Source organism: Hyperolius riggenbachi, chromosome 5, assembly GCF_040937935.1.
Source record: "Hyperolius riggenbachi isolate aHypRig1 chromosome 5, aHypRig1.pri, whole genome shotgun sequence".
Classification (NCBI taxonomy): Eukaryota; Metazoa; Chordata; class Amphibia; order Anura; family Hyperoliidae; genus Hyperolius; species Hyperolius riggenbachi.
Window position 1 is genome coordinate 128,599,006 of NC_090650.1, and position 25,551 is coordinate 128,624,556.

Below are 25,551 nucleotides of genomic sequence, written 5' to 3' on the forward strand. Positions count from 1 at the left end.
GAAAAATGCTTCTAGTGTGAATGGGCCCTAAAGCATATTTTTTGCAATGCACCACTGTGAATCCAGCCTAATTATAAGTGCTGGTCCATGCAACATTCCAGCTGGCTTCTGTTCTCTTTTAAACACTGCAGCAAGTAGATTGACATAGTCAAGTACAGTAACATGTTTGTGGAGTTTGAGAAACCTGCCTCTGTTCATATGCAAGACTTTCCTTTCCAAAGTTTTCCTTTCCACATGTAAATAACACAAATGTAAAATCAGACTTTTGTGTTATTGTTCAGGGTGCACTGTAAGGTGATTGCCAGTAAAACGCTCTCATATTCGTAGTATTCGTATAGTATCATGTTTCTCAGAACTTCCCTGTGACATGCTTATGAAACAAGCTGGGCAATAAACACTTTAATAAACGCTTTATGTGATCGTTCACAGCAGCTTCTCTGCTGTGTGGTTAGAAGCTGCAGCATCTCTGCTTCTAAATACAAACTGCTCCTAACAAGAGATAGTGGCTGGAACAGTCATTTTGCCTGAAGGACATTCCATGGCCAATGCACTACAGTAAATCTGCATTAATGCAGTACAGTACAGGTGTTACACAGATGGACTGTTGAAAAGTTGAATTGACAGGAGTCAGGATTAAAGTGCCACATTTCACAGTTTATCTGAACTTGGATGGCAAGGAAAGCTCACAGTATTCACATCACATTACAATGAATTCCAGTTCTGGTGGCTGCAGGTACATCAGAGAGAGGTAAGAGGGAATCTGTGCATTTCTATGTATTCCACCAGAATCTGTCCTCTTCGCACAATGCTTTCGACAAGTGTCTTCACTCCCTGCAAACCTCCTTGACTTTTCCAGAATACTTGATCCATCTGTAGTGATGTTAATAGCATGTCCTGCAAACACCCTGACTTCAGCACTTCCACGACTGGCCCAGGAAACCTAATGGAGGGAACAAAAATAGAAACGTGAGCATTAGTTGGATGATATATTCCACCTGTCTTTGCAACAAGTTATCAATAAAGTGGACGTGTCTCTAAAATCACATTTTACATGAATCGAGAAGGTATGCATCTCATTACCAGAGTTCATCATTACTTAGTGAGAGGAGATAGTGGCACTCTAGCTCAATAACACAACCTTATTGCATACAGCTGATAACCGATACCATGGTAGACAGTGGGGAGGGGTGGAGCTTGACAACCGTTTCGTGGTTACCTGCTTCTCCAGAGACTAAGACAAGTGTGCTTGAGTGTGCATGTATCTCTCACACTGCTACAGCTGCATGTCCACACTCGAGGGCCGGGCCGAGGTAGAGGCGAGAGAGGCTCCAGCCTCGGCGCAGTGTAGGAGGGGGCGCACAATTCACTCAGCTTTCATTCCACTATTGTGTTTGAAGCAGAGAAATAAGAAAAAGGGATACATGGCAGAGACTGCAAGACAGATAACTAGAGATTAAGGTGTTGGGGGCCCTGGGGCGTCTCTTAGTCTAAAAGCAATCAGTGTGTGACGGCTGGAGTGGGAGGGATGGGGGGGTGCACTTTGGTGTCTCAGCCTTGGGTGCTGGAGGACCGTGTCCCGGCTCTGCCCATTTATACTAAATACTCCCCCATTTATACTAAATACTCCCCCATTTATACTAAATACTCCCCCATTTATAGTTAATACTCCCCCATTTATACTTAATACTCCCCCATTTATACTTAATACTGCTCCATTTATACTAAATACTCCCCCTTATACTAAATACTCCCCCATTTATACTAAATACTCCCCCATTTATAGTAAATACTCCCCCATTTATACTAAATACTCCCCCTTATACTAAATACTCCCCCATTTATACTAAATACTCCCCCATTTATACTAAATACTCCCCCATGTATAGTAAATACTCCCCCATTTATACTAAATACTCCCCCATTTATAGTAAATACTCCCCCATTTATACTAAATACTCCCCCATTTATACTTAATACTACTCCATTTATACTAAATACTCCTCTTATACTAAATACTCCCCTATTTATACTAAATACTCCTCCATTTATACTAAATACTCCTCCATTTATACTAAATACTCCTCCATTTATACCAGGGGCGTACCTAGAAATCCCCGGGCCCCCCATGCAAAAAAAAAATCCCCCCCCCCCCCAGGGCCCGCTCAGGTACTTTTGGGGGCAGGAGGGGTCGCAGCATAAGAGGAGAGTGTGGCAGATCGGTGGGGAGGCGGAAAACTCCCCCCGTCCCTCACCTAGGGCTCTCTTCTCTGCGCTCCCCCTCCTGAAATCATTGGTGGCAGCGGGCAGGCAGCAGCAGCAGCAGTGGCGGCAGGATAATACATTACCTCCTTCTCGCTGGAGGACTTCCGTTCTCTACGAGCAACTTCCTGTTTACATAGGAAGTTGCAAGAAGCTCTTAGAACGGAAGTCCTCCAGGGAGAAGGAGGTAATGTATTATCCTGCCGCCACCGCTGCTGCTGCTGCTGCCTGCCCGCTGCCACCAATGATTTCAGGAGGGGGAGTGCTGAGACTAGAGCCCGAGGTGAGGGGGGGGGGTGAATTTCCCCCCTCCCCACCAATCTGCCACACTCTCCTCTTATGCTGCGACTCCTCCTGCCCCCAAAAGTCCCTGAGCGGGCCCTAGGGGGGCCCCGGGTCCCCCACGACGGCAGGGGTCGCATCCCCTATTGGTACGCCAGTGATTTATACTTAATACACCCCCATTTATACTTAATACTCCTCCATTTATACTAAATACTCCCCCCTTATACTAAATAATCCCCCATTTATACTAAATACTCAACCCATTTATACTAAATAATAAGCCATTTATACAAAATACTCCCCCATTTATACTAAATACACCCACATTTATACTAAATACTCCTCCATTTATACTTAATACACCCCCATTTATACTTAATACTCCTCCATTTATACTAAATACACCCCCATTTATATTAAATACTCCTCCATTTATACTTAATACACCCCCATTTATACTTATACTTAATACTAAATACTCCTTTTATACTAAATACTCCACCATGTATTAGTATTGCATACAGCCGATACTTCCCCATTTATACTAAATACTCCCCCATTTATACTTAATACTCCCCCATTTATACTTAATACACCCCCATTTATACTAAATACACCCCCATTTATACTTAATACTCCTCCATTTATACTAAATACTCCTCCATTTATACTAAATACTCCCCCCTTATACTAAATGCTCAGCCATTTATACAAAATACTCCCCCATTTATACTAAATACTTCCCCATTTATACTAAATACTCCCCAGTTTATACAAATACTCCCCCTTGTACTAAATATTCCCCCATTTACAGGGCAGAGACTGCAAGGGATACATGGCAGAGACTGCAAGCCAGATAACTAGAGATTAAGGTGTTGGGGGCCCTGGGGCGCCTCTTAGTCTAATAGCAATCAGTGTGTGACGCAGGGGCGTAGCAATAGGCCCTACAGCGCCTGCGCCCGCGGGGGGGGCCCGGCCCCCCCCCCCTGGGGCCCGCTCGGGGCCGTTTTTTGGGGGCTGGAGGGGTGGCAGCATGAGGGGAAAGCCTTGCCCACAGTCGGCGGGGAGAGGGGAAGTTCCCCCCTCTCCCTCACCTCGGGGCTCTCCCCTCTGCGCTCCCCTCCAGCTAGTGAATGTGTGTGGGCAGCGGGCAGCGGCGGCAGGATACATACCTTCTTCCTTGCGTTCCATCGCCGCCTTCTCGCTCTAGCGGCTGATGTCACTTCCGGAAGCGGAAGTGACGTCAGCCGCTAGAGCGAGAAGGCGGCGATGGAACGCAAGGAAGAAGGTATGTATCCCGCTGCTGCCCGCTGCCCGCTGCCCACACACATTGAAATTCTGCAGGGGGATATTCAGGTGTCTGCTGCCCACATTACGATTTTCAGGTGTCTGCTGCCCACATTACGATTTTCAGGTGTCTGCTGCCCACATTACGATTTTCAGGTGTCTGCTGCCCACATTACGATTTTCAGGTGTCTGCTGCCCACATTACGATTTTCTGGTCACTGCTGCCCACATTGCGATTTTCTGGTCACTGCTGCCCACATTACGATTTTCAGGTGTCTGCTGCCCACATTGCGATTTTCAGGTGCCTGCTGCCCACATTACGATTTTCAGGTGTCTGCTGCCCACATTGCGATTTTCAGGTGCCTGCTGCCCACATTACGATTTTCAGGTGTCTGCTGCCCACATTACGATTTTCTGGTGACTGCTGCCCACATTACGATTTTCAGGTGCCTGCTGCCCACATTACGATTTTCAGGTGTCTGCTGCCCACATTACGATTTTCTGGTCACTGCTGCCCACATTGCGATTTTCTGGTCACTGCTGCCCACATTGCGATTTTCAGGTGTCTGCTGCCCACATTATGATTTTCAGGTGTCTGCTGCCCACATTACGATTTTCAGGTGCCTGCTGCCCACATTACAATTTTCAGGTGTCTGCTGCCCACATTACGATTTTCAGGTGTCTGCTGCCCACATTCCGATTTTCAGGTGCCTGCTGCCCACATTACGATTTTCAGGTGTCTGCTGCCCACATTACGATTTTCTGGTCACTGCTGCCCACATTGCGATTTTCTGGTCACTGCTGCCCACATTACGATTTTCAGGTGTCTGCTGCCCACATTGCGATTTTCAGGTGCCTGCTGCCCACATTACGATTTTCAGGTGTCTGCTGCCCACATTACGATTTTCTGGTGACTGCTGCCCACATTACGATTTTCAGGTGCCTGCTGCCCACATTACGATTTTCAGGTGTCTGCTGCCCACATTACGATTTTCTGGTCACTGCTGCCCACATTGCGATTTTCTGGTCACTGCTGCCCACATTGCGATTTTCAGGTGTCTGCTGCCCACATTACGATTTTCAGGTGTCTGCTGCCCACATTACGATTTTCAGGTGTCTGCTGCCCACATTGCGATTTTCAGGTGTCTGCTGCCCACATTACGATTTTCAGGTGCCTGCTGCCCACATTACGATTTTCAGGTGTCTGCTGCCCACATTACGATTTTCAGGTGTCTGCTGCCCACATTACGATTTTCAGGTGTCTGCTGCCCACATTACGATTTTCAGGTGCCTGCTGCCCACATTACGATTTTCAGGTGTCTGCAGCCCACATTACGATTTTCTGGTCACTGCTGCCCACATTGCGATTTTCTGGTCACTGCTGCCCACATTACGATTTTCAGGTGTCTGCTGCCCACATTGCGATTTTCAGGTGCCTGCTGCCCACATTGCGATTTTCAGGTGCCTGCTGCCCACATTGCGATTTTCAGGTGCCTGCTGCCCACATTACGATTTTCAGGTGTCTGCTGCCCACATTACGATTTTCTGGTGACTGCTGCCCACATTACGATTTTCAGGTGCCTGCTGCCCACATTAGGATTTTCAGGTGTCTGCTGCCCACATTACGATTTTCTGGTCACTGCTGCCCACATTGCGATTTTCTGGTCACTGCTGCCCACATTGCGATTTTCAGGTGTCTGCTGCCCACATTACGATTTTCAGGTGTCTGCTGCCCACATTACGATTTTCAGGTGTCTGCTGCCCACATTGCGATTTTCAGGTGTCTGCTGCCCACATTACGATTTTCAGGTGCCTGCTGCCCACATTACGATTTTCAGGTGTCTGCTGCCCACATTACGATTTTCAGGTGTCTGCTGCCCACATTACGATTTTCAGGTGTCTGCTGCCCACATTACGATTTTCTGGTGTCTGCTGCCCACATTACGATTTTCAGGTGTCTGCTGCCCACATTGCGATTTTCTGGTGTCTGCTGCCCACGTTACGATTTTCTGGTGTATGCTGCCCACATTAGGATTTTCTGGTGACTGCTGCCCACATTGCGATTTTCTGGTGACTGTTGCCCACATTGCGATTTTCTGGTGACTGCTGCCCACATTGCGATTTTCTGGTGACTGCTGCCCACATAAGGATTTTCTGGTGACTGCTGCCCACATTAGGATTTTCTGGTGTGTGCTGCCCACATTATGATATTCTGGTGACTGACTGCTGCCCACATTAGGATTTTCTGGTGACTGCTGCCCACATTACGATATTCTGGTGACTGCTGCCCACATTAGGATTTTCTGGTGACTGATGCCCACATTGCGATTTTCTGGTGACTGCTGCCCACATGGCGATTTTCTGGTGACTGCTGCCCACATTGCGATTTTCTGGTGAACTCTGCCCACATTACGATTTTCTGTCCCACATTACGATATTCTGGCGAACGCTGCCCACATTACGATTGTCTGGTGAATGCTGTCCACGTTACAATTCTCTGGTGACTGCTGCTCACGTTACGATTTTCTGGTGAACTCTGCCCACATTATGATTTTCTGGTGAACTCTGCCCACATTATGATTTTCTGGTGAACGCTGCCCACATTACGATTGTCTGGTGAATGCTGTCCACGTTACAATTTTCTGGTGACCGGTGCCCACATTACGATTTTCTGGTGAACTCTGCCCACATTATGATTTTCTAAAGGCCCACATTACGATTTTCTGGTGAACTCTGCCCACATTACGATTTTCTGGCCCACATTACGATTGTCTGGTAAAATGCTGCCCACTTTACAATTAATTTACAGTGAAACGCTGCCCCATTACGATTATTTGCCACCTATGGGGGGGGGGGGGGGCCCATCCAAATATTCGCAGGGGGGCCCAGTGATTTCTAGTTACGCCCCTGGTGTGACGGCTGAATTGGGAGGGATGCGCACTTTGGTGTCTCAGCCTTGGGGGCTGGAGGACCTTGTCCCGGCTCTGCTACACTCCATATAGCGTCTAGTGCCAGCCTATTTTCACTCTCCAAAATGTTAATCATTACTTTAAATGGAAGACAATTGTCCAGACTCAAGTGATAAATAGTTGTATCTATACTCCACTTCCTCCTAAAAATTACTTTTTTAGATATCTCACAGTTTTTTTTTATTGTTAAGTTTTTACTGTTTCATTGTCTCTGCTCAATGACACATTGATTGAAGTGATTGCGCTCCAATACAAAAGACAGGAACGCTGCAAAATCGCTTTCCCATTGCTGTACAAAAGCAATTTTGCAGCAATTTTACTGCAAATCATGGAGCACCTCAGTGAGTCCTTGATGGAGCTTTCTCTTCCAATAATTCAAATGGTCCTTGCCCTCCCTCCCCCAGCAAGTGACACTATATACTCTGTTTCCCACATAACAAGTGCCAGTTCCTTCCCCACAAGTCCTTCTTCCCCGTCCCTTAAGAATTGAAGTTGCCAAAAGCCCCTCCTTCCCTATACACACAACAAATGCTGACACCATTCTCTCCCCTTTCCCCTTGACACATGTAGCAACAATGTCATGGTTTAACGCCTCAGCAAGTGTTGCCACCTTCACCCCCACCACACATGAGTTCTGCTGCTATTCTGCTCATCCCAACCCCCCACTCTTTGATATATTGGTTCCCCCCACTCCAGCGAGTGTAGCTACCAGTCCCCCTTTCGCCTCCTGTCAGTAAAATCGACACCTTCTGCAGTATGTTCTCTCATGCAGAGAAGTGTACTGTACAGTGGAGTAGGGTTACTACCTGCTCCAGCACTACCTCTCCTCTTCCATGCAGCAAGGTGCGCTCTTCCCCATCAAGCTTTCAAATTTAATTGTGTGTCACATGATGTCATGCCTTGTAGAAGACAATAAAAAGAAAGTGGCCAGCTGCACGGAAAAAGAGACTCAGTGCTGGAGCAAATAATATACAATACCTCCTTTGTTGCACACTACTCTGCATTTTGAAGAGTGAACAGCCAGCAGGAATTAGTGGAGTGTAAGAGGGCTTGGATTGGATAGAAAGAAGGAAAAACCTGGGGTTTATGGATGCATAATAAGATTCAAATAATTCAGAGTTGATTCAAAATTATGCACATTTTGTTTATGTCACATAAAAATAGAACAATTGAGTTTTGCCTTTGGTGGGATTAGGTTTGTCCACTATCAAGCTACATACATTTGCATACACAGCTTGCACAATCCTTCATCAATACTGAATTATTTGCATCTCACTGACCTTCCCTACTGGGTTTGCCTCCCGCCCTGGGCCCCACAGTGGCCACAAGTGCTGCTGCCCTGGTAGTCTATCACTGCTGCCTATGCAGGTCTGTGCTTTTTCCTCATGACTGATCTTTTCACTAACTGGTCTCACATAGAAGAATCTCGGTGAGCACAAAATCTACATTTTCAACACGTGATTCACTTGGTAGTTCCTATCTACCAGTTCCTGAGTCCACACAACAGAATTTACAATATACATCAAGAATCCACCTAGACAAAGAATCCACCCCAAAATAATATCTCCTACAGCTAAAATTACGTACGATAAACAGGAAGTAGACGTGACACATAACTATGTGGTTACAATCAGTCAATCAAAATTTTTCAAATGAATCACATGATCATTGACACTTTACATTTCCTGTTTTGTCTGTCATGCTGTAGTTGGATTCCTGTAAAAGAAATGTAGTATCTTTCTTAATAGATGTCAGCATATAGATGGATACTAAATAATAATAGTCATTGTTTAAAAAGATGAAGACAACTACTTGAAGACTTTGTTTTTTATCTTACCGATCAATCCCTTGCAAAAGTCTAAAGTTGAGATTGTCTTCAGGATGATTTGGTCTCCCAGCGTTGTCAATGTAAACAAGGTGAGAAGGGTCACTGTAGCGAACCTATTAAAAATATTGATTATATTTCACTGTATATTTCTTAAAGCAAACCTGATATGCTTTAAAGAGTAACTGTTAGGCCCGAAAATACACAATAAGTTCTCTACTGCATGCTAATAGAGCAGTAGAAAGGATGCTAACCAGGCAATGTAAAAGTTTCAAATCATTCTTACTTTTGTAGATTTCTCTCCTCATGCCCCAGGCTCTAAAAGTGTACGCAAGCCGCAGAGAGAAGTGGCAGGCATGCTGAATCAGCCTGATTGGCTGATGCCTCTGTCACTCATCTCTCTGCACTGCGATTGGCCGCCTGGTCTCCCCTTGTCTGCCTGGTCGCCGCTGCTGTTAGAGCGCACGGAGGGGGGCCAGAGGCTATCTCCTGTCACTGTCCTCTGCCCCCCTCCTCCAGTGGCATGTCCGCGCCCCCCCCCCCCCCCCCCCCTTGCCGTTCTGCCGCCCGCCACCGCATTTTCCTTTTTCCCCGCACTGAGCTTTGGGGAAGGATAAAGGTGGTGCACACACACAGACTCCCGGAATAATGGTTCCAGGCGCTGCAGTATCCTACACTATGCACTAGTGCAGAGAATAGATGGGAACGACAGCGCTTGGATCCATTATTAGGTGAGTCTGTGTGTGGCTGCTGCATTTAGTCCTCCCCGCTGTGCTCAGAGTCAGTGCGGGGAGGAGGGGGATGCGGGGGGGGGGGGGGGGGAAGAAGAACTAGCCGGACACAAGATGGCCCCTGCCAGCAACAGGAGCCTTCTAATATATAAACATGAAAATAACAGAAATCAAAACGTGGACACTATGATACATCTGTCATGTAAGTAGAGCATGTATTTATCTACTTACATATGTGTTTTTTTGAGGGGGCATTTTAGAGCTAACAGTTGCTCTTTAAGAAATGCATGGATATCACCTGATATCCTGTCTGCCATGTTCTACACACCTACAGGATCTCACAAAAGTGAGTACACCTTTCACCTCCTTTTTTGTAAATATTTTATTTTAACTTTCCTTGGGACAACACTGAAGACATAGCATTTTGATACAATGTAAATTAGTCAGTGCACAGCTTGTATAATGGTGTAAATTTGCTGTCCAATCAAAGTAAATCAGCACACAGCCATTCATGTCTATACCACTAGCAAGAAGCATGAGTACACCTCTAAGTGAATAATGGAAAAACCGTACTCATTTTAACAATTTCCCTCCCAGGGGTCATATTAGTTTTACAAGGTCTCAGGAGTGAATGGGGAGCAAGTTTGTTGAATTTGATGTTATCGCTCATACTAATCAATGGAAGTTAAACATGGCACCTCATGGCAGAGAACTCTCTGTGGATCTTAAAAAAAAGAAGTGTTGCTCTACATAAAGATAGCCTAGGCTGTAAAAAGATTGCCAATAACCTGAGACTGAGCTGCAGCACAGTGGCCAAGACCATACAGTGGTTTAACAGGTCGAACATGCCTCGATTTGGTCAACCATTAAGGTTGAGTGCATGTGCTCAGCATCATACCCAAAGGTTGTCTTTTGCAAATGGATTTATGAGTGCTGCCAGCATTGCTGCAGAGGTAGGGGGTCAGCCTGTCAGTGCGCACACCATATGCTTCACACTGCTTCAAAATGGTCTGCATAACTCTCATCCTAGAAAGATGATGCACAAGAAAACCTGCAAACAATTTGCTAAAGGCCACCAGACTATGGACATGGATTACTGGAACCATGTCCTGTGGTCTGATGAGACCAAAATAAACTTATTTGGTTCAGATGGTACCAAAGTTGTGTCACAGCAACCAACTGAGGAGTACACAGTCAAGTGTCTTGTCTACAGTCAAGCAAGGTGGTGTCATTGTTTGGGGCAGTATGAGTTCTGCTGGCACTGGGGAGCTGCAGTTCACGGAGGGAACCTTGATTGCAAACATGTACTGTGATATAGCGAAGCAGAGTATGATCCCCTACCTTCGGAATCTGGGACACAGGGCAGTATTCCAACATAACGACCCCAAACACACATCCAAAACAAACACTGACTTGCTAAAGGAACGAAGTAAAGATGCACAATGAAGGGCAGTGCACAAAGGCTGTATCAAGGGGGAGTTAAACCCCCTCACCACCACTATGGTGCTTGAAAATTGCATTCTGTTCCAATTCATTAGGAACAGTGTTCAGTCCCTAATTGCCACCATAAAACCAATAAAGAGCCAATGCAGTAGCTGACCCATGAGCCTAGGTTCTCCCACTAGAGAAAGGATGCAGTTGCAGTCAGAACCTCTGCATCCCTTATTTTTTATGCCACTGTATTATTTTAAGTAAGTTATTGTACTGAAACAGTCGACAGTCTCATTTGAGTGATAAAACATCTAGAAAACAAAAACTTGTCCAGCTACATTCTGCAGTAAAAAATATGCAACATATTTTTTGATAAGGAGTTCCACAAAGTATTTTTATGGGGCCCCAATGATTTCAAGTTCAATGTCTGGTATGGTAATACTCGGTGCAAGAAGGACCTACACTATAATTTGGCTGTACACAGTATGGAACTAATTATTCCTATGACCAATAGGCCTAAAAAGACTAACTGCAGTGCTGCTAATAGATAATAATTGACAATTGTAATGTACATAAGGGCATACCAGAATGTGCACCAAGATGAGTTCCTTTGGGTTGCGACACTTGTCATGCAGCAGCTCTTCCACACATGATTCTCTCGGGTCTGGCTTAAATCCACAGCAATACCGATCTAGACGATCCTGGACCTGTGTTACAATAAAGCACAACCTTTTTAGGTGATTTATTAATTATATGTTTGTATCTATTCCCTGTACGTTATCATGTACAAGGAAACTAAAAACTGTGATAATCAACACTATGTTCCTCAATATTACAGGCTTGACATATGACATTGATATCACAAATTTCTCCTGGCATATTCAAAGCACATTAGAGTTGCAGCCACTTACGGCACTCTTTATGGGTGACCGGGATTATTAGGGAGCCTTGCCCAGAGACTCCTTACTGTTTTATGTACAGCTTTGAGGTGGGATTCGAACCCTTGTTAACAGCTCAAATCCGACATCTAAGGCAGAACCCTTAACCAGAACCTTATCCAGCTGTTCCTGCTACTACACACTAATAACATTGAAGACCTTGTTATTCTTACTGAATGCTGTTGGCAAAACCATAGATAGTTCCACCTACAATAGCTAGATGCATAGTTAACAATTTTCAGAATAAAGTACTCTAAAATGAACTTTCTTTATTCTTCATATAACTCAATAGCAGGACCTCAGAATAGAACATTCCCAGGACTGGATAGTAGATAGGACCCCTTTATCTAAGCCCTAGGTTCTCAACATGTCGTACTTGTACTCCAAAGGGTACTTCTGATGGTTCCAGGGGGTACTTGGGCTTGATATACTTAACCAAGAATAACAAATTTAGAGTTTTAAAAAATGCTAAATCTTATTTAAACGACACAAAAGTATTGTTTTAGCTAATTAAAAGCAATAGTAAATGCTTGGAAATTGTTTAGAACCAATTATCATGTACTTACTACGAGGAAATATATATTTGTCTACTGGGTACTTGTGATAATGTTTACTATGCTAGGGGTACTTGGTGAGTACAGGGATTTAAAAAGGGGTACATACCAATAAAATGTTGAGAAACACTTGGGTCAGCAGAGTAGCATATTTTAGAAGTACACTTGAGTTTCTTTTTTCAGTTCAAAAAAGATAGTCCAGAAACTTCAGTTCAAAAAAAGTATAAGAAAATTGACCTGGACTGCAAAAATAACTCAGATGCAATTTATATACTACCGTATATATAGATATAAGAGTTAAAATAGTGCAGTATTATAGAAAGCTTCAAACCTAATAAATATTCATCAAATTGTTTTCATGAATAAAATGGGTATATTCCAAAGATGGGTGTACAGAAGAATACACATTTCAAACTCATGAGTTTAAAAATGTGTATTAAAAATGTGTACAGTACTCAATAAGGCTGTTTCTGTGGAATTGTGCAATTTTAGGGTGTTAACCACTTAAGCCTATCTGGACAAGTATTCACATCCAGCTAAGGATAACTGGACTAGTATTCTCGTCCACTGTTTAAGTGGCGGGGTGCACGCACATTCGCGTATTTACGTGTTGGTGGTTGGGGAAGGGAAGCAAGGCTTCCCCGAACCAATAGCAGTGCCTGTAATGAATGGACATGGCCCCAATCAGGGACCATGTCCATTACTTGCTGGCTGAATAAAAGTAACTTTAAGTCAAGATTTGCCAGGGGTATGAATAATTATGGGCAGCACTGTATATATGTACAGTTGTGTTCAAAATTATTCAACCCCCACTGAAATTGAGTGTTTTGGCCAGTTTGACATTGATTTTGATCATTTCAGTCACCTTGTTTACAATTAAATCAAAAAGGCACTTGTAAGTCAGACAAATATAACATAACATTTATAATGAAATAACCACAAATGTATTTTCTGTGCTCACATCATTATCAGTTTTATTCAACCCCCAAGTGACATTCATTCTTAGTACTTAGTACAACATCCTTTTCCAGTTATAACAGCTTTTAAATGTCAAGTGTCTTGCAGCGATCTACGGGTATCTTAGCCCATTCTTCATGGGCAAAAGCCTCCAGCTCAGTCACATTCTTAGGCTTGCACGCTGCAACTGCTTTCTTTAAGTCCCACCAGAGGTTTTCAATCAGATTTAAGTCTGGTGACTGCGATGGCCACTCCAAAATGTTCCAGCCTGTAATCTGCAACCATGCTCTAGTGGACTTGGAGGTATGCTTGGGATCATTGTCCTGTTGAAAGGTCCAACATCTCCCAAGCCTCAGGTTTGTGACGGACTGCATCACATTTTCATCCAATATCTCCTGGTACTGAAGAGAATTCATGGTACCTTGCACATGCTGAAGTTTCCCTGTACCTGCAGAAGCCAAATAGCCCCAAAGCATGATTGACCCTGCCATGCTTCACAGTAGGCAAGGTGTTCTTTTCTTCATAGGCCTTGTTCTTCCTCCTCCAAACATAGCGTTGATCCATGGGCCGAAACAGTTCTAATTTTGTTTCATCAGTCCATAGAACACTACCACAAACGTTTTGGGATAGTGTTCTGTGGACTGATGAAACAAAATTAGAACTGTTTGGTTTGATTTAATTGTAAACAAGATGAATGAAATGATCAAAATCAATGTCAAACTGGCAAAAACACTAAATTACAGTGGGGGTTGAATAATTTTGAACACAACTGTATGTATATGTGTGTGTGTATATATATATATATATACATATAGTATGTCAGTCTCCATATCCTTATTCAACAACAAATTGGTGGCTTTTCAGTCTGGATTTGAATAACTCTAGGGATGAGGCTGTCTTTACTAGGTGCGGTAGGGAGTTCCAAAGAGTAGGGGCAGCATGACAGAAAGCTCTGTCTCCAGAGGTTTTGAGGTGCACTCTGGGGTGATGAAGTTTATGGATCCTGCTGATCTGAGGTTGTGAGGGGTGTGATGCAGGTTCAGCAAGTCCTTTATGTATCCAGGGCCCAAGTTGTGCAGTGATTTGAATGTCAGCAGTCCGATCTTGAAGAGTATTCTCCATTCTACTGGTAGCCAGTGCAGTGAGTGAAGGATCGGTGTAATGTGACAGTGGCGAGGCTGATTTGTTCGATTAGCACACCAAGGCTGCGCACAAGGTTGGAGCTGTTTATGTCTGAATTCCCAATCCTGATTGGTGTTGATTTAGGATAGAGCTGTTTTGATGGTGAGCACTGGCTTTGGACAAAAGGGACCTCAGGTTTCTCAGCATTCAGTTTCAACCAGTTATCATTCATCCACGCCTGTAGCTCGGCTAAGCAAGAATTTATTTTTGGAGTAGGGTCTGTTCCACCAGGTTTGAAAGACAGGTATGCAACAGAAGAGAATGATGTTGGATAAGCAGCAACTCAAGTAGTAACTACTTGAAACACTATGCCGGTGCCTTGCCTCAGCTGGATTGCTCATACAGCTTGTATCCCATTGAATGTAAAGAAAGAGACGGCACTCCACTGGCTGCAATCAAGATGCTGTGTATTCACGAACAAGAACAAGTGTTCTTGTTCGTGAATACACAGCATCTTATTGCAGCCAGTGGAGTGCCGTCTCTTTCTTTACGTTGAAGGACAGGTATAGCTGTGTGTCATCGGCGTAGCAGTGGTAAGTCAGGCCATGTTGTTGGATAATTGTACCGAGTTAGATGATAAATGATAAAATAAATGTGGAAAATAGTCACTAGGTGCATACAGGGAGTGCAGGATTATTAGGCAAATGAGTATTTTGACCACATCATCCTCTTTATGCATGTTGTCTTACTCCAAGCTGTATAGGCTCGAAAGCCTACTAGCAATTAAGCATATTAGGTGATGTGCATCTCTGTAATGAGAAGGGGTGTGGTCTAATGACATCAACAACCTATATCAGGTGTGCATAACTATTAGGCAACTTCCTTTCCTTTGGCAAAATGGGTCAAAAGAAGGACTTGACAGGCTCAGAGAAGTCAAAAATAGTGAGATATCTTGCAAAGAGATGCAGCACTCTTAAAATTTCAAAGCTTCTGAAGCGTGATCATCGAACAATCAAGCGTTTCATTCAAAATAGTCAACAGGGTCGCAAGAAGCGTGTGGAAAAACCAAGGCGCAAAATAACTGCCCATGAACTGAGAAAAGTCAAGCGTGCAGCTGCCAAGATGCCACTTGCCATCAGTTTGGCCATATTTCAGAGCTGCAACATCACTGGAGTGCCCAAAAGCACAAGGTGTGCAATTCTCAGAGACATGGCCAAGGTAAGAAAGGCTGAAAGACGACCACCACTGAACAAGACACACAAGCTGAAACGTCAAGACTGGGCCAAGAAATATCTCAAGACTGATTTTTCTAAGATTTTATGGACTGATGAAATGAGAGTGAGTCTTGATGTGCCAGATGGATGGGCCCGTGGCTGGATCGGTAAAGGGCAGAGAGCTCCAGTCCGACTCAGACGCCAGCAAGGTGGAGTGGGAGTACTGATTTGGGCTGGTATCATCTAAGATGAGCTTGTGGGGCCTTTTCGGGTTGAGGATGGAGTCAAGCTCAACTCCCAGTCCTACTGCCAGTTTCTGGAAGACACCTTCTTCAAGCAGTGGTACAGGAAGAAGTCTGCATCCTTCAAGAAAAACATGATTTTCATGCAGGACAATGCTCCATCACACGCGTCCAAGTACTCCACAGCATGGCTGGCGAGAAAGGGTATAAAAGAAGAAAAACTAATGACATGGCCTCCTTGTTCACCTGATCTGAACCCCATTGAGAACCCGTGGTCCATCATAAAATGTGAGATTTACAAGGAGGGAAAACAGTACACCTCTCTGAACAGTGTCTGGGAGGCTGTGGTTGCTGCTGCACGCAATGTTGATGGTGAACAGATCAAAACACTGACCAAATCCATGGATGGCAGGCTTTTGAGTGTCCTTGCAAAGAAAGGTGGCTATATTGGTCACTGATTTGTTTTTGTTTTGTTTTTGAATTTCAGAAATGTATATTTGTGAATGTTGGATAAAAACTTTAAAATTTGCTGGGAGGAAGTGGTGGACTTACCTCCATAAAGCAGACACGAAAGACTGTCTGAATAGTAGCAATCACATTTATTAAATAGTACCCCAAAAAAGTGCAACACGTTTCGCAGGCCCAGCCCGCTTCATCAGGCAATAAACGTGGGGACAAAACTGTAGACAAGAGACAGTACATTATGCTATAGTAAATTCTGCCGTTACAAATTTGCATATCAATATATTGCATAACATAAAGCATACCATATGAAAAATTGCTTCGTGGAGATAGCATAAAAGAGTTAGGTGTGCAAGTAAACAATAGGGGGTAGAGGCTATGGTGCTCGCGATAGTAATGGGTTATGGGGTGTTTTTTACACAGATTTGCAATGAGTGGTATTGGTAATGGAAAAGGGTATATGTCAGCAAGAGTAATGGGTAATAGAGCATTGAGAGGAGAACAGGGGGCCAGAAATACAGGGTAAAGTGTGCAAATAAAATAATATAAAGAACTCACCAGAATTTCGGCATTAGCAGGTGTAGCGCCTCAGTGAAGTGGTGAGGACACTCAACTCCTTATATATACACAGGTTCTTGCTAAAAGGGCCAATTGGATGTGTGGGAGGTGTAAGGTGGGCGGGGTATCCAACTCACTGAACACAGGTGGCGAGAGCCCATTGGCTGCTCGCACACTCGCCCTTACCCCGCCCACCTTACACACTTTACCCTGTATTTCTGGCCCCCTGTTCTCCTCTCAATGCTCTATTACCCATTACTCTTGCTGACATATACCCATTTCCATTACCAATACCACTCATTGCAAATCTGTGTAAAAAACACCCCATAACCCATTACTATCGCGAGCACCATAGCCTCTACCCCCTATTGTTTACTTGCACACCTAACTCTTTTATGCTATCTCCACGAAGCAATTTTTCATATGGTATGCTTTATGTTATGCAATATATTGATATGCAAATTTGTAACTGCAGAATTTACTATAGCATAATGTACTGTCTCTTGTCTACAGTTTTGTCCCCACGTTTATTGCCTGATGAAGCGGGCTGGGCCTGCGAAACGCGTTGCACTTTTTTGGGGTACTATTTAATAAATGTGATTGCTACTATTCAGACAGTCTTTCGTGTCTGCTTTATGGAGGTAAGTCCATCACTTCCTCCCAGCAAATTTTAAAGTTTTTATCCGCTTTTATCCTGCTGGCGCCTCTGTTCTCCTACTGCTATACCGTGTCCACCCCTGGTGGAGGGGTGATCTACCCCCTTTCGCATCTACAGAGAGCGACTTCTTATCCCTGAGTGAGGACAGGTCTAATCTCCTCACCTGCCTATACAGTGGTTGCCTTTGTGGTAACCCATGTTTGTGAGTATAATTTTCTCACGATAACCTTTATTTCATTTATGCTTAACATACTACACTATATTGGGCTCTCGGTTTCTCTACACTTTATTTGTGAATGTTGAGATGTTATATTGGTTTCACTGGTAAAAATAAATAATAGAAATGGGTATATATTTTTTTTTTGTTAAGTTGCCTAATAATTATGCACAGTAATAGTCACCTGCACACACAGATATCCCCCTAAAATAGCTAAAACTAAAAACAAAATAAAGACTACTTTCAAAAATATTCAGCTTTGATATTAATGAGTTTTTTGGGTTCATTGAGAACATGGTTGTTGTTCAATAATAAAATTATTCCTCAAAAATACAACTTGTCTAATAACTCTGCACTCCCTGTATGCCTTGGATAATGGATAAAGGATTACTCACAGGGTGGAGCCGAGGGCAATCACAGAGAGGTTGAAGGTCTTGTTTCAGGTCAGCTGTTAGAAGGCTTGGTGTGTTCAGCAATGGTAGGCTTCATGGAGGATTTCAATCCAGTTTAAATCTCTGCCATCCAAAGTAATCCGATTGTTCTGGTTGGTTGTAGTTGTAGCCTTAGTCGTGGTAAGTGGAATTCCTCTGTATTTTGGGTCCAGTTTCAGCACAAATAGGTTTAAAGCTGTAGAAATCTGAGACAAGGTCTGGAGCAGCTTAAGAGAGCTGCAGCCCAGCCCTTTAAACTACTTGGCCCATATGTACTGAACTTTGTCATGTCACAATGAACTATGACATGAATATGGACTCTGTGAAGCCCTGCGGAAGGTGTCAGCACTATAAAATTACTAAATATAATATATATACTAAATATATTAACTGTTTATCCTGAGTTTACTCCTAGATGATATTTTCACATCAACGGTCCATGTGCAATTAACTTTTTCTCCTGAGTTTTCCCCTCAGTGATATTTTCAAACTTGTCAATAAAATGCCCTTTACACCACCAGCAAGCAAGAAAATACTTAAAATAGTTTTGAAGTACTTTTCCTCCAACTTTTTGGTACTTTGAATTGCAAAGTACTGAAAAGTTATTCTAAATAGAAGATGAAATATTATCTCCTAGGAGATTACGCAGGAGAAAAAGTGAATTGCATATGGGCATGGGGGCATCATGCCTTAGTCCCTTTACATATTTAAAGGAAATTCCATCCAAAAAAGCCTATCCCTGGCATTAATGTTGATCTTTCGTCTTCTTTCCTGTACCATTGACTAAACATCCTAAAACAACACTATACATTTCCTTTAAAGGGAGTCTGAAGTGCCTGGATAGTATACTGGTTAAGGGCACCGCCTTTGACATGGGAGACCAGGGTTCGAATCCTGGCTAGGGTCTGGACCTATTCAGTAAGGAGTTCAAGGCAAGACTCCCTAACACTGCAGGGTGGCCTCTTGAGCGCGTCCCAGTGGCTGCAGCTCTTGAGTGCTTTGAGTCCGACAGGAGAAAAGCGCTATGCAAATGTTCGTATTATTATGAAGTAAAAAAAAAAACATACTCACCTAAAGAGAGGGAAGGCTCTCGATCCTATAGAGCAGTGTTCCCCAACCCTGTCCTCAAGGCCCACCAACAGTGCATGTTTTGTGAAAATCCACACAGGTAGTTAATTAGCTCTGCTGAGACACTAATTACCTCACCTGTGTATGTTTGTGGGTTTCTGCAAAACATGCACTGTTGGTGGGCCTCGAGGACAGGGTTGGGGAACTCTGCATAGAGCCTTCCCATTCTCCTCCTGGTCCCGCCTTCCCCTGCAGGTTCCCCTGTTAGCAGTGTAGGACCCATGGGTCGTAGACTGCTCTCTTCCACGTTGAGCTGGCTTTGGGAGTCTTCAGAAGCACTCGGGCTTCAGAAGACGGACGCTCCTTACTGTGCATACCTGTGTGCCCTCTCTCGAGCATTAGCACGTTCGCAGCACGGAGCCGCCAGTCTTCAAGAGCCCAAATGCTTCTGAAGACTTTCAAAGTCTCCCGCGGCAGGAGATTCAAACGGGGGAGCTTGTGGGGTAACGAGGACACCGTGAGGAGAACAGGAAGGCTCTATAGGACCCAGAGCCTTCCCTCACCTTAGGTGAGGATCTGTTTTCTTTTATTATTTTTTTTTATGTCCCTTCAGACTTGCTTTAAGTCACAATTCCTTACATATACATTTACTATTCTATGGATGTTTAGTGTTTTAAGCATGCACTATAACAGTTACTGGTTGGATGCCATGTTCAGGAAGGTAGCACCAACTGAGTGGAATGTTAATTCTGATATGGCCACTTGATGGCACTGGTGTATAAAATATTAAGCACACCATTGAAATTAATTGTTTGGATATCTATAAGCATTTACAAAACCAATGTTTGTCCTATTTTTCCATCTGCAGTGAATTACAAGCACATACAGCTGGTGTGTACAGCATGCTTCCAAAATGGAACTGACATGAATCTTTCTTGTCACACTTACTAAATTCTTTGGCAAACGTGTGAAATAGAATCTAAAATAGACTTCTTGCAGCTGCGATTGCTGGATGCCTGTAGTGTGAACTCTGCCATATGAATACGTCACACTTTCCTAAAACATTACTAGAGCTGATGTAGTCAGACAGAGATGAAAAAATACTGGGGGTGTAGTGTTGGACAGAATACCTGTTTCATGTTCCTTTGTGCCCCCCGGGGATTCAGTTGCTGGGCAGCTCAGTTAAAGTGTACCTGAGGCGAAAACCTAAGAAGCCGCTTGAACTTACAGAGGCTTCCCAAAGACCGCGCTCCTATGCAGTAAGCTGGAGCCAGTCATGCACGAGGGGCTCTGTGCTGCTGCTGCACAGACGTGTTTGTGTGGGTGCTTATGCCAAAAGAGAAGTGTGGCCTAGATGTTACAGAGGGGTCCCAGGCAGAGGTCCGGAGGACAGCATGGGAAGCCTCTGGAGGAGACTTCCCTCTCCTTAGGTAAGTATTTGATTTTCACCAGAGGTTCACCTTGGGTTCTCTTTAATCACTTCCGGACTGCATGGCGCTGGCCCCTTAAGGACCGAGCCTTTTTTTTCTGAAATTGATCTGTGATAATTATGATTGGCTCACAGTGATCACAGGGTTAGGAGCCGACATACGCACAGAGCTCTGTAGTCACTATGACAGCTTGTGGGACACAGAGTGACACGAACAGCAGGATTGACGGGAGTGTGCCGGGACAATTGTGAAATCTACAACCTGTCAAAGCCGCACAGCCATGCGCAGGATGTAGATTCCAACTACATTGGTGCAGAAATGGTTAAAGTGGACCTGAACTCTTGCACAGAACAGAAGGCAAACAGGGAGAAATGTACCCAGCGTGTATTTAGAGAGTTTAGCCCTCATCTGTGACTAATCATGAGTTGTTATGTCGTTGGATGATTTTCATTACCATGTATCCATTCCAAAAATGTGAAATATGTCTGCCAGTAGATTCCTCACTCATGTGTCACTCTCTTGCAGGGATTACGATTTGTTCTAAAGCCGAAAAACGTCAGGCTTAAGTTACAATTTCCCTGAAACAGGGCTGGTTCAAGCCTCAATGGGGCCCCAGGGCAAAGGTAACCTAGTGCCCCACTAACCCCCTCCCACCATCACCACCACCTTCCTCAGTCAGGATGAGGAGGCCCATCCTGAGTGGGCAAGAGAGAAAGGTAAGCAGGTGCAGGGAAAGCACCAGCCATTAGGCAGTCAGTGCTGCCTGACAGACCTTCAGATCTTATGCTAAACAGAAGTTTGCCTTCTTAAAACAAGTTTTTTTGTGATTTTACTTGTGTTCTCAGTGGACACCAAGATTGTCCACATGCCGGAGTACAATTTGGTGTAAACATCATGTGCTGCTGGACACACTCCATAAGCCATAGGCAATTTCAGATAATAAGAAGCTCAAAACGTGGGGACTTCTAACCAGGGGCAAATCCAGGATTTCCAAGGGAGAGGGGGGGGGGGGGGGTCCTGAAAGTGGCGTGTGGGCATGGCCAAAATATGGTGTGGGTGGAGCCAAATACTAGCAGTTTCTAGGCTAAATTGCACCCAGGGTGAGGGCGTAAAATGCGCCCCCAACGTGGAGACAGGTATAGGTGCCCGCAGTATAGGTAGCAGTATAGGTAGCCAGCTATAGGTCCCCCCCCCTAGTATAGGTAGCCCATATAGTTGCCCCCAGTATAGGTTAGATAGGTATATGCCCCCCAGTATAGGTTAGATAGGTATATACCCACCAGTATAGGTTAGATAGGTATATGCCCCCCAGGATAGATTAGATAGGTATATGCCCCCCAGTATAGGTTAGATAGGTATATGCCCCCCAGGATAGATTAGATAGGTATATGCCCCCCAGTATAGGTTAGATAGGTATATGCCCCCCAGGATAGATTAGATAGGTATATGCCCCCCAGTATAGGTTAGATAGGTATATGCCCCCCAGGATAGATTAGATAGGTATATGTCCCCCAGTATAGGTTAGATAGGTATATGCCCCCCAGTATAGGTTAGATAGGTATATGCCCCCCAGTATAGGTTAGATAGGTATATGCCCCCCAGTATAGGTTAGATAGGTATATGCCCCCCAGGATAGATTAGATAGGTATATGCCCCCCAGTATAGGTTAGATAGGTATATGCCCCCCAGTATAGGTTAGATAGGTATATGCCCCCCAGTATAGGTTAGATAGGTATATGCCCCCCAGTATAGGATAGATAGGTATATGCCCCCCAGGATAGATTAGATTGGTATATGCCCCCCAGTATAGGTTAGATAGGTATATGCCCCCCAGTATAGGTTAGATAGGTATATGCCCCCCAGGATAGATTAGATAGGTATATGCCCCCCAGTATAGGTTAGATAGGTATATGCCCCCCAGTATAGGTTAGATAGGTATATGCCACCCAGTATAGGCTAGATAGGTATATTCCCCCCCAGTATAGGTTAGATAGGTATATGCCCCCCAGTATAGGTTAGATAGGTATATGCCCCCCAGTATAGGTTAGATAGGTATATGCCCCCCAGTATAGGTTAGATAGGTATATGCCCCCAGTATAGGTTAGATAGGTATATGCCCCCCAGGATAGATAAGATAGGTATATGCCCCCCAGTATAGGTTAGATAGGTATATGCCCCCCAGTATAGGTTAGATAGGTATATGCCCCCCAGGATAGATTAGATAGGTATATGCCCCCCAGTATAGGTTAGATAGGTATATGCCCCCCAGTATAGGTTAGATAGGTATATGCCCCCCAGTATAGGTTAGATAGGTATATGCCCCCCAGTATAGGTTAGATAGGTATATGCCCCCCAGTATAGGTTAGATAGGTATATGCCCCCCAGGATAGATTAGGTATATGCCCCCCAGTATAGGTTAGATAGGTATATGTCCCCCAGTATAAGTTAGATAGGTGAAGGAAGGTGCCCCTGTGTGGGGAGAAGATTGCCCGGGGGAGAAAAGACAGAATAAAATGATGGAGGCGCCAGCCGCGCCAATAAGGGATGCGGGAGCCGGCTTTATTCCTCGCTCCCTCCCTCCCTCTGAATGCCCCCACCTGCGGTGAATGTGTGCCCGGCTCCCCCATGAGTGTGTGCGCAGCGGAGCGGTAGGTCCTCTTACCGCAGATCAGGCGCACCAGCAAGTCTCTCTGCTTCCTGTGACGTCACACTCATGGGGGAGCCGGGCACACATTCACCGCAGGTGGGGGCATTCAGAGGAAGGGAGGAGGGAGGGAGGAATAAAGCCGGCTCCCGCATCCCTTATTGGCGCGGCTGGCGCCTCCATCATTTTATTCTGTCTTCTCTCCCCAGCCGGCCGGGCCATGCGGCAGCCCCACTTCCGGTCTCGGTGCAGGGGGGTGTTCTAGACACCCAGAACAACCCCTTCCGTGCGCCACTGCTAACCACCTGATATTGGTCAGGATTCACCAGCATATTCAAATGCCAGCTTCACATGATCGATGCCCGAGCCTAAAGAGCATAACTCAGGCGAGTAGTAGCTATATGCCTGAGCAAATTATGTTTGCCCCTGTGTCCTGGGCAAACATAATTTTTAATTAGTAGAGGATCATTTGTCTTTCAGAAAGTCCTGATCTGCTTTGCCTCTCCTACATGCTTGTCTGAGCAGTGAGTGGTGTGGGGGCTATTCCAATAGAAGTTGGATTACACTGTCTGCAGATGGAAGTTGGTGGTCTCACTTAATGGGCTTGCAGGGTTTTCATACCACTTCCAGAGTACACAAGCTTTGGGATCTCTCTCAAATTTAGTAATATACACTCATTGCTTAAAATATTGGTAGCCATGCAAGGATGGCAATATTTTTGCCCATGACTGTATGCTCACAGGCACAAACCAGTGCTAAGTAAGATGTCGAAATCAGTGAGAACTTGAAGACAGGTTTGTCAAAAGCACTGCAAGGACAGAGTTAGAAGCACTATGGAATGGTTGTGTTTTACAGTAGAGTCTCAGTTATCCAGGACTCAACTAACTGTCAGTAAACTTGGGGGAGAATGGGGCATTCCTCTCTGATTATGCTCCTGCATGCAAAGGAACCGTAGAGAGCGGATGCAACAGAGCAGCTGGGAACGGCAGGAAGTGACGTAGATGACGCCTATGGTTTCCGCTGTGCCCTAATTTGCATTCACTCTTCTGGGGGGTTATTGTTAAAAGGAACCTGAGACAAGAAGTGTCTCAGGTTCCATACTTACCTGGGGCTTCCTTAAGCCCCTTTAAGGCCACTCGACCCTCGCAGTCCCCCCAGGTGACTCCTGCCCCCTGCAATTCAGCCCGAAAGCCTGGTCAAGGTGTGCTTCATTGCGCATATGCGGCCCGGCCAGGCTCGCTCCCCCATCATGCTCCTGACTCTGGGAGCCATCTGCACCTGTGCAGTGGTACTGCCCAAGCGCAGAATGCTCCCGTCTGCGGGAGTGCGCCTGGCCTGGGCCACGCATGCGCGATGAAACACGACTCAGCCAAGCTTTCGGGCAGAATTGCGGGGGGCCAGAGCCACCTGGGGAAACGACGAGGGACAAGTGGCCTTAAGAGGGCTTAAGGAAGCCCCAAGTAAGTATTGTACCTGAGATGCTTCTCCTCTCAGGTACACTTTTTAAGTGGAGGTCCCTGTTTGCTTAACTTCTCAAGCAACCGTAAATTACATATATCCGACATACGGCAACCCCTGCCTGTGCCAGATAACCGGGATTCTACTGTGTATGCCCATAAAAGCAAGCTGAAACAATGTTTGCTATAAAACCTTGCAATGACTGAATAGCCAAACTGAAAGAATTAAGTATTTTCTCCACTAAAGTGCAATTTCCCTTTAAGATTTTTAAAGGGGAACTGAGGAGAGAGGTATATGGAGGCTGCCATGTTTATTTCCTTTTAAGCAATACCAGTTGCCTGGCAGCCCTGCTGATCCTCTGCCTTTAATAATATTTGCCATAGCCCCTGAACAAGAATGCAGCAGATCAGGTGTTTCAAACTTTAAAGTCAGATCTGACAAGACTAGCTGAATACTTGTTTCTGGTGTTATTCAGATACTACTGCAGAGAAATAGACCAGCAGGGCTGCCAGGCAACTGGTATTGATTAAAAGTAAATAAATATGGCAGCCTCCGTATACCTCTTACTTCAGTTCCCCTTTAAATAAAATGGTTCTGATATAATGTATGTTCTGCACACACTAAATCTTATCCACTTAGTTAATGTTTTGTTAGATATTTCCTTAGCAAGTTAGCATTTGTAATGTATATGGGACGTGTAAAAATAAACCTACTGCATTTATTTCCTAGAGGTTTTGTTTAGTTATGATACCTTGCAGAAAAAAAGAAAATATTTTTCTACAGACTACATGCGGTAATTGCACTTAATTGA

The 25,551-nt window shown here is 44.6% G+C and overlaps 1 protein-coding gene across 1 annotated transcript in view; it reads right to left on the reverse strand.

The window, feature by feature from the left end:
- Positions 1–633: 633 nt before the first annotated feature.
- Positions 634–25,551, reverse strand: part of GASK1A (golgi associated kinase 1A) — a 62,513-nt gene continuing 37,595 nt past the window's right edge. Inside the window, exons 3-5 of the mRNA XM_068236240.1 lie at positions 11,372–11,494; positions 8,638–8,741; positions 634–940 (exon numbers count right to left, since the gene is read on the reverse strand). Of these exons, the coding sequence (XP_068092341.1) occupies positions 739–940; positions 8,638–8,741; positions 11,372–11,494 (429 nt within the window). The 3' untranslated portion in view covers positions 634–738. The remainder of the gene's footprint in view (positions 941–8,637; positions 8,742–11,371; positions 11,495–25,551) is intronic.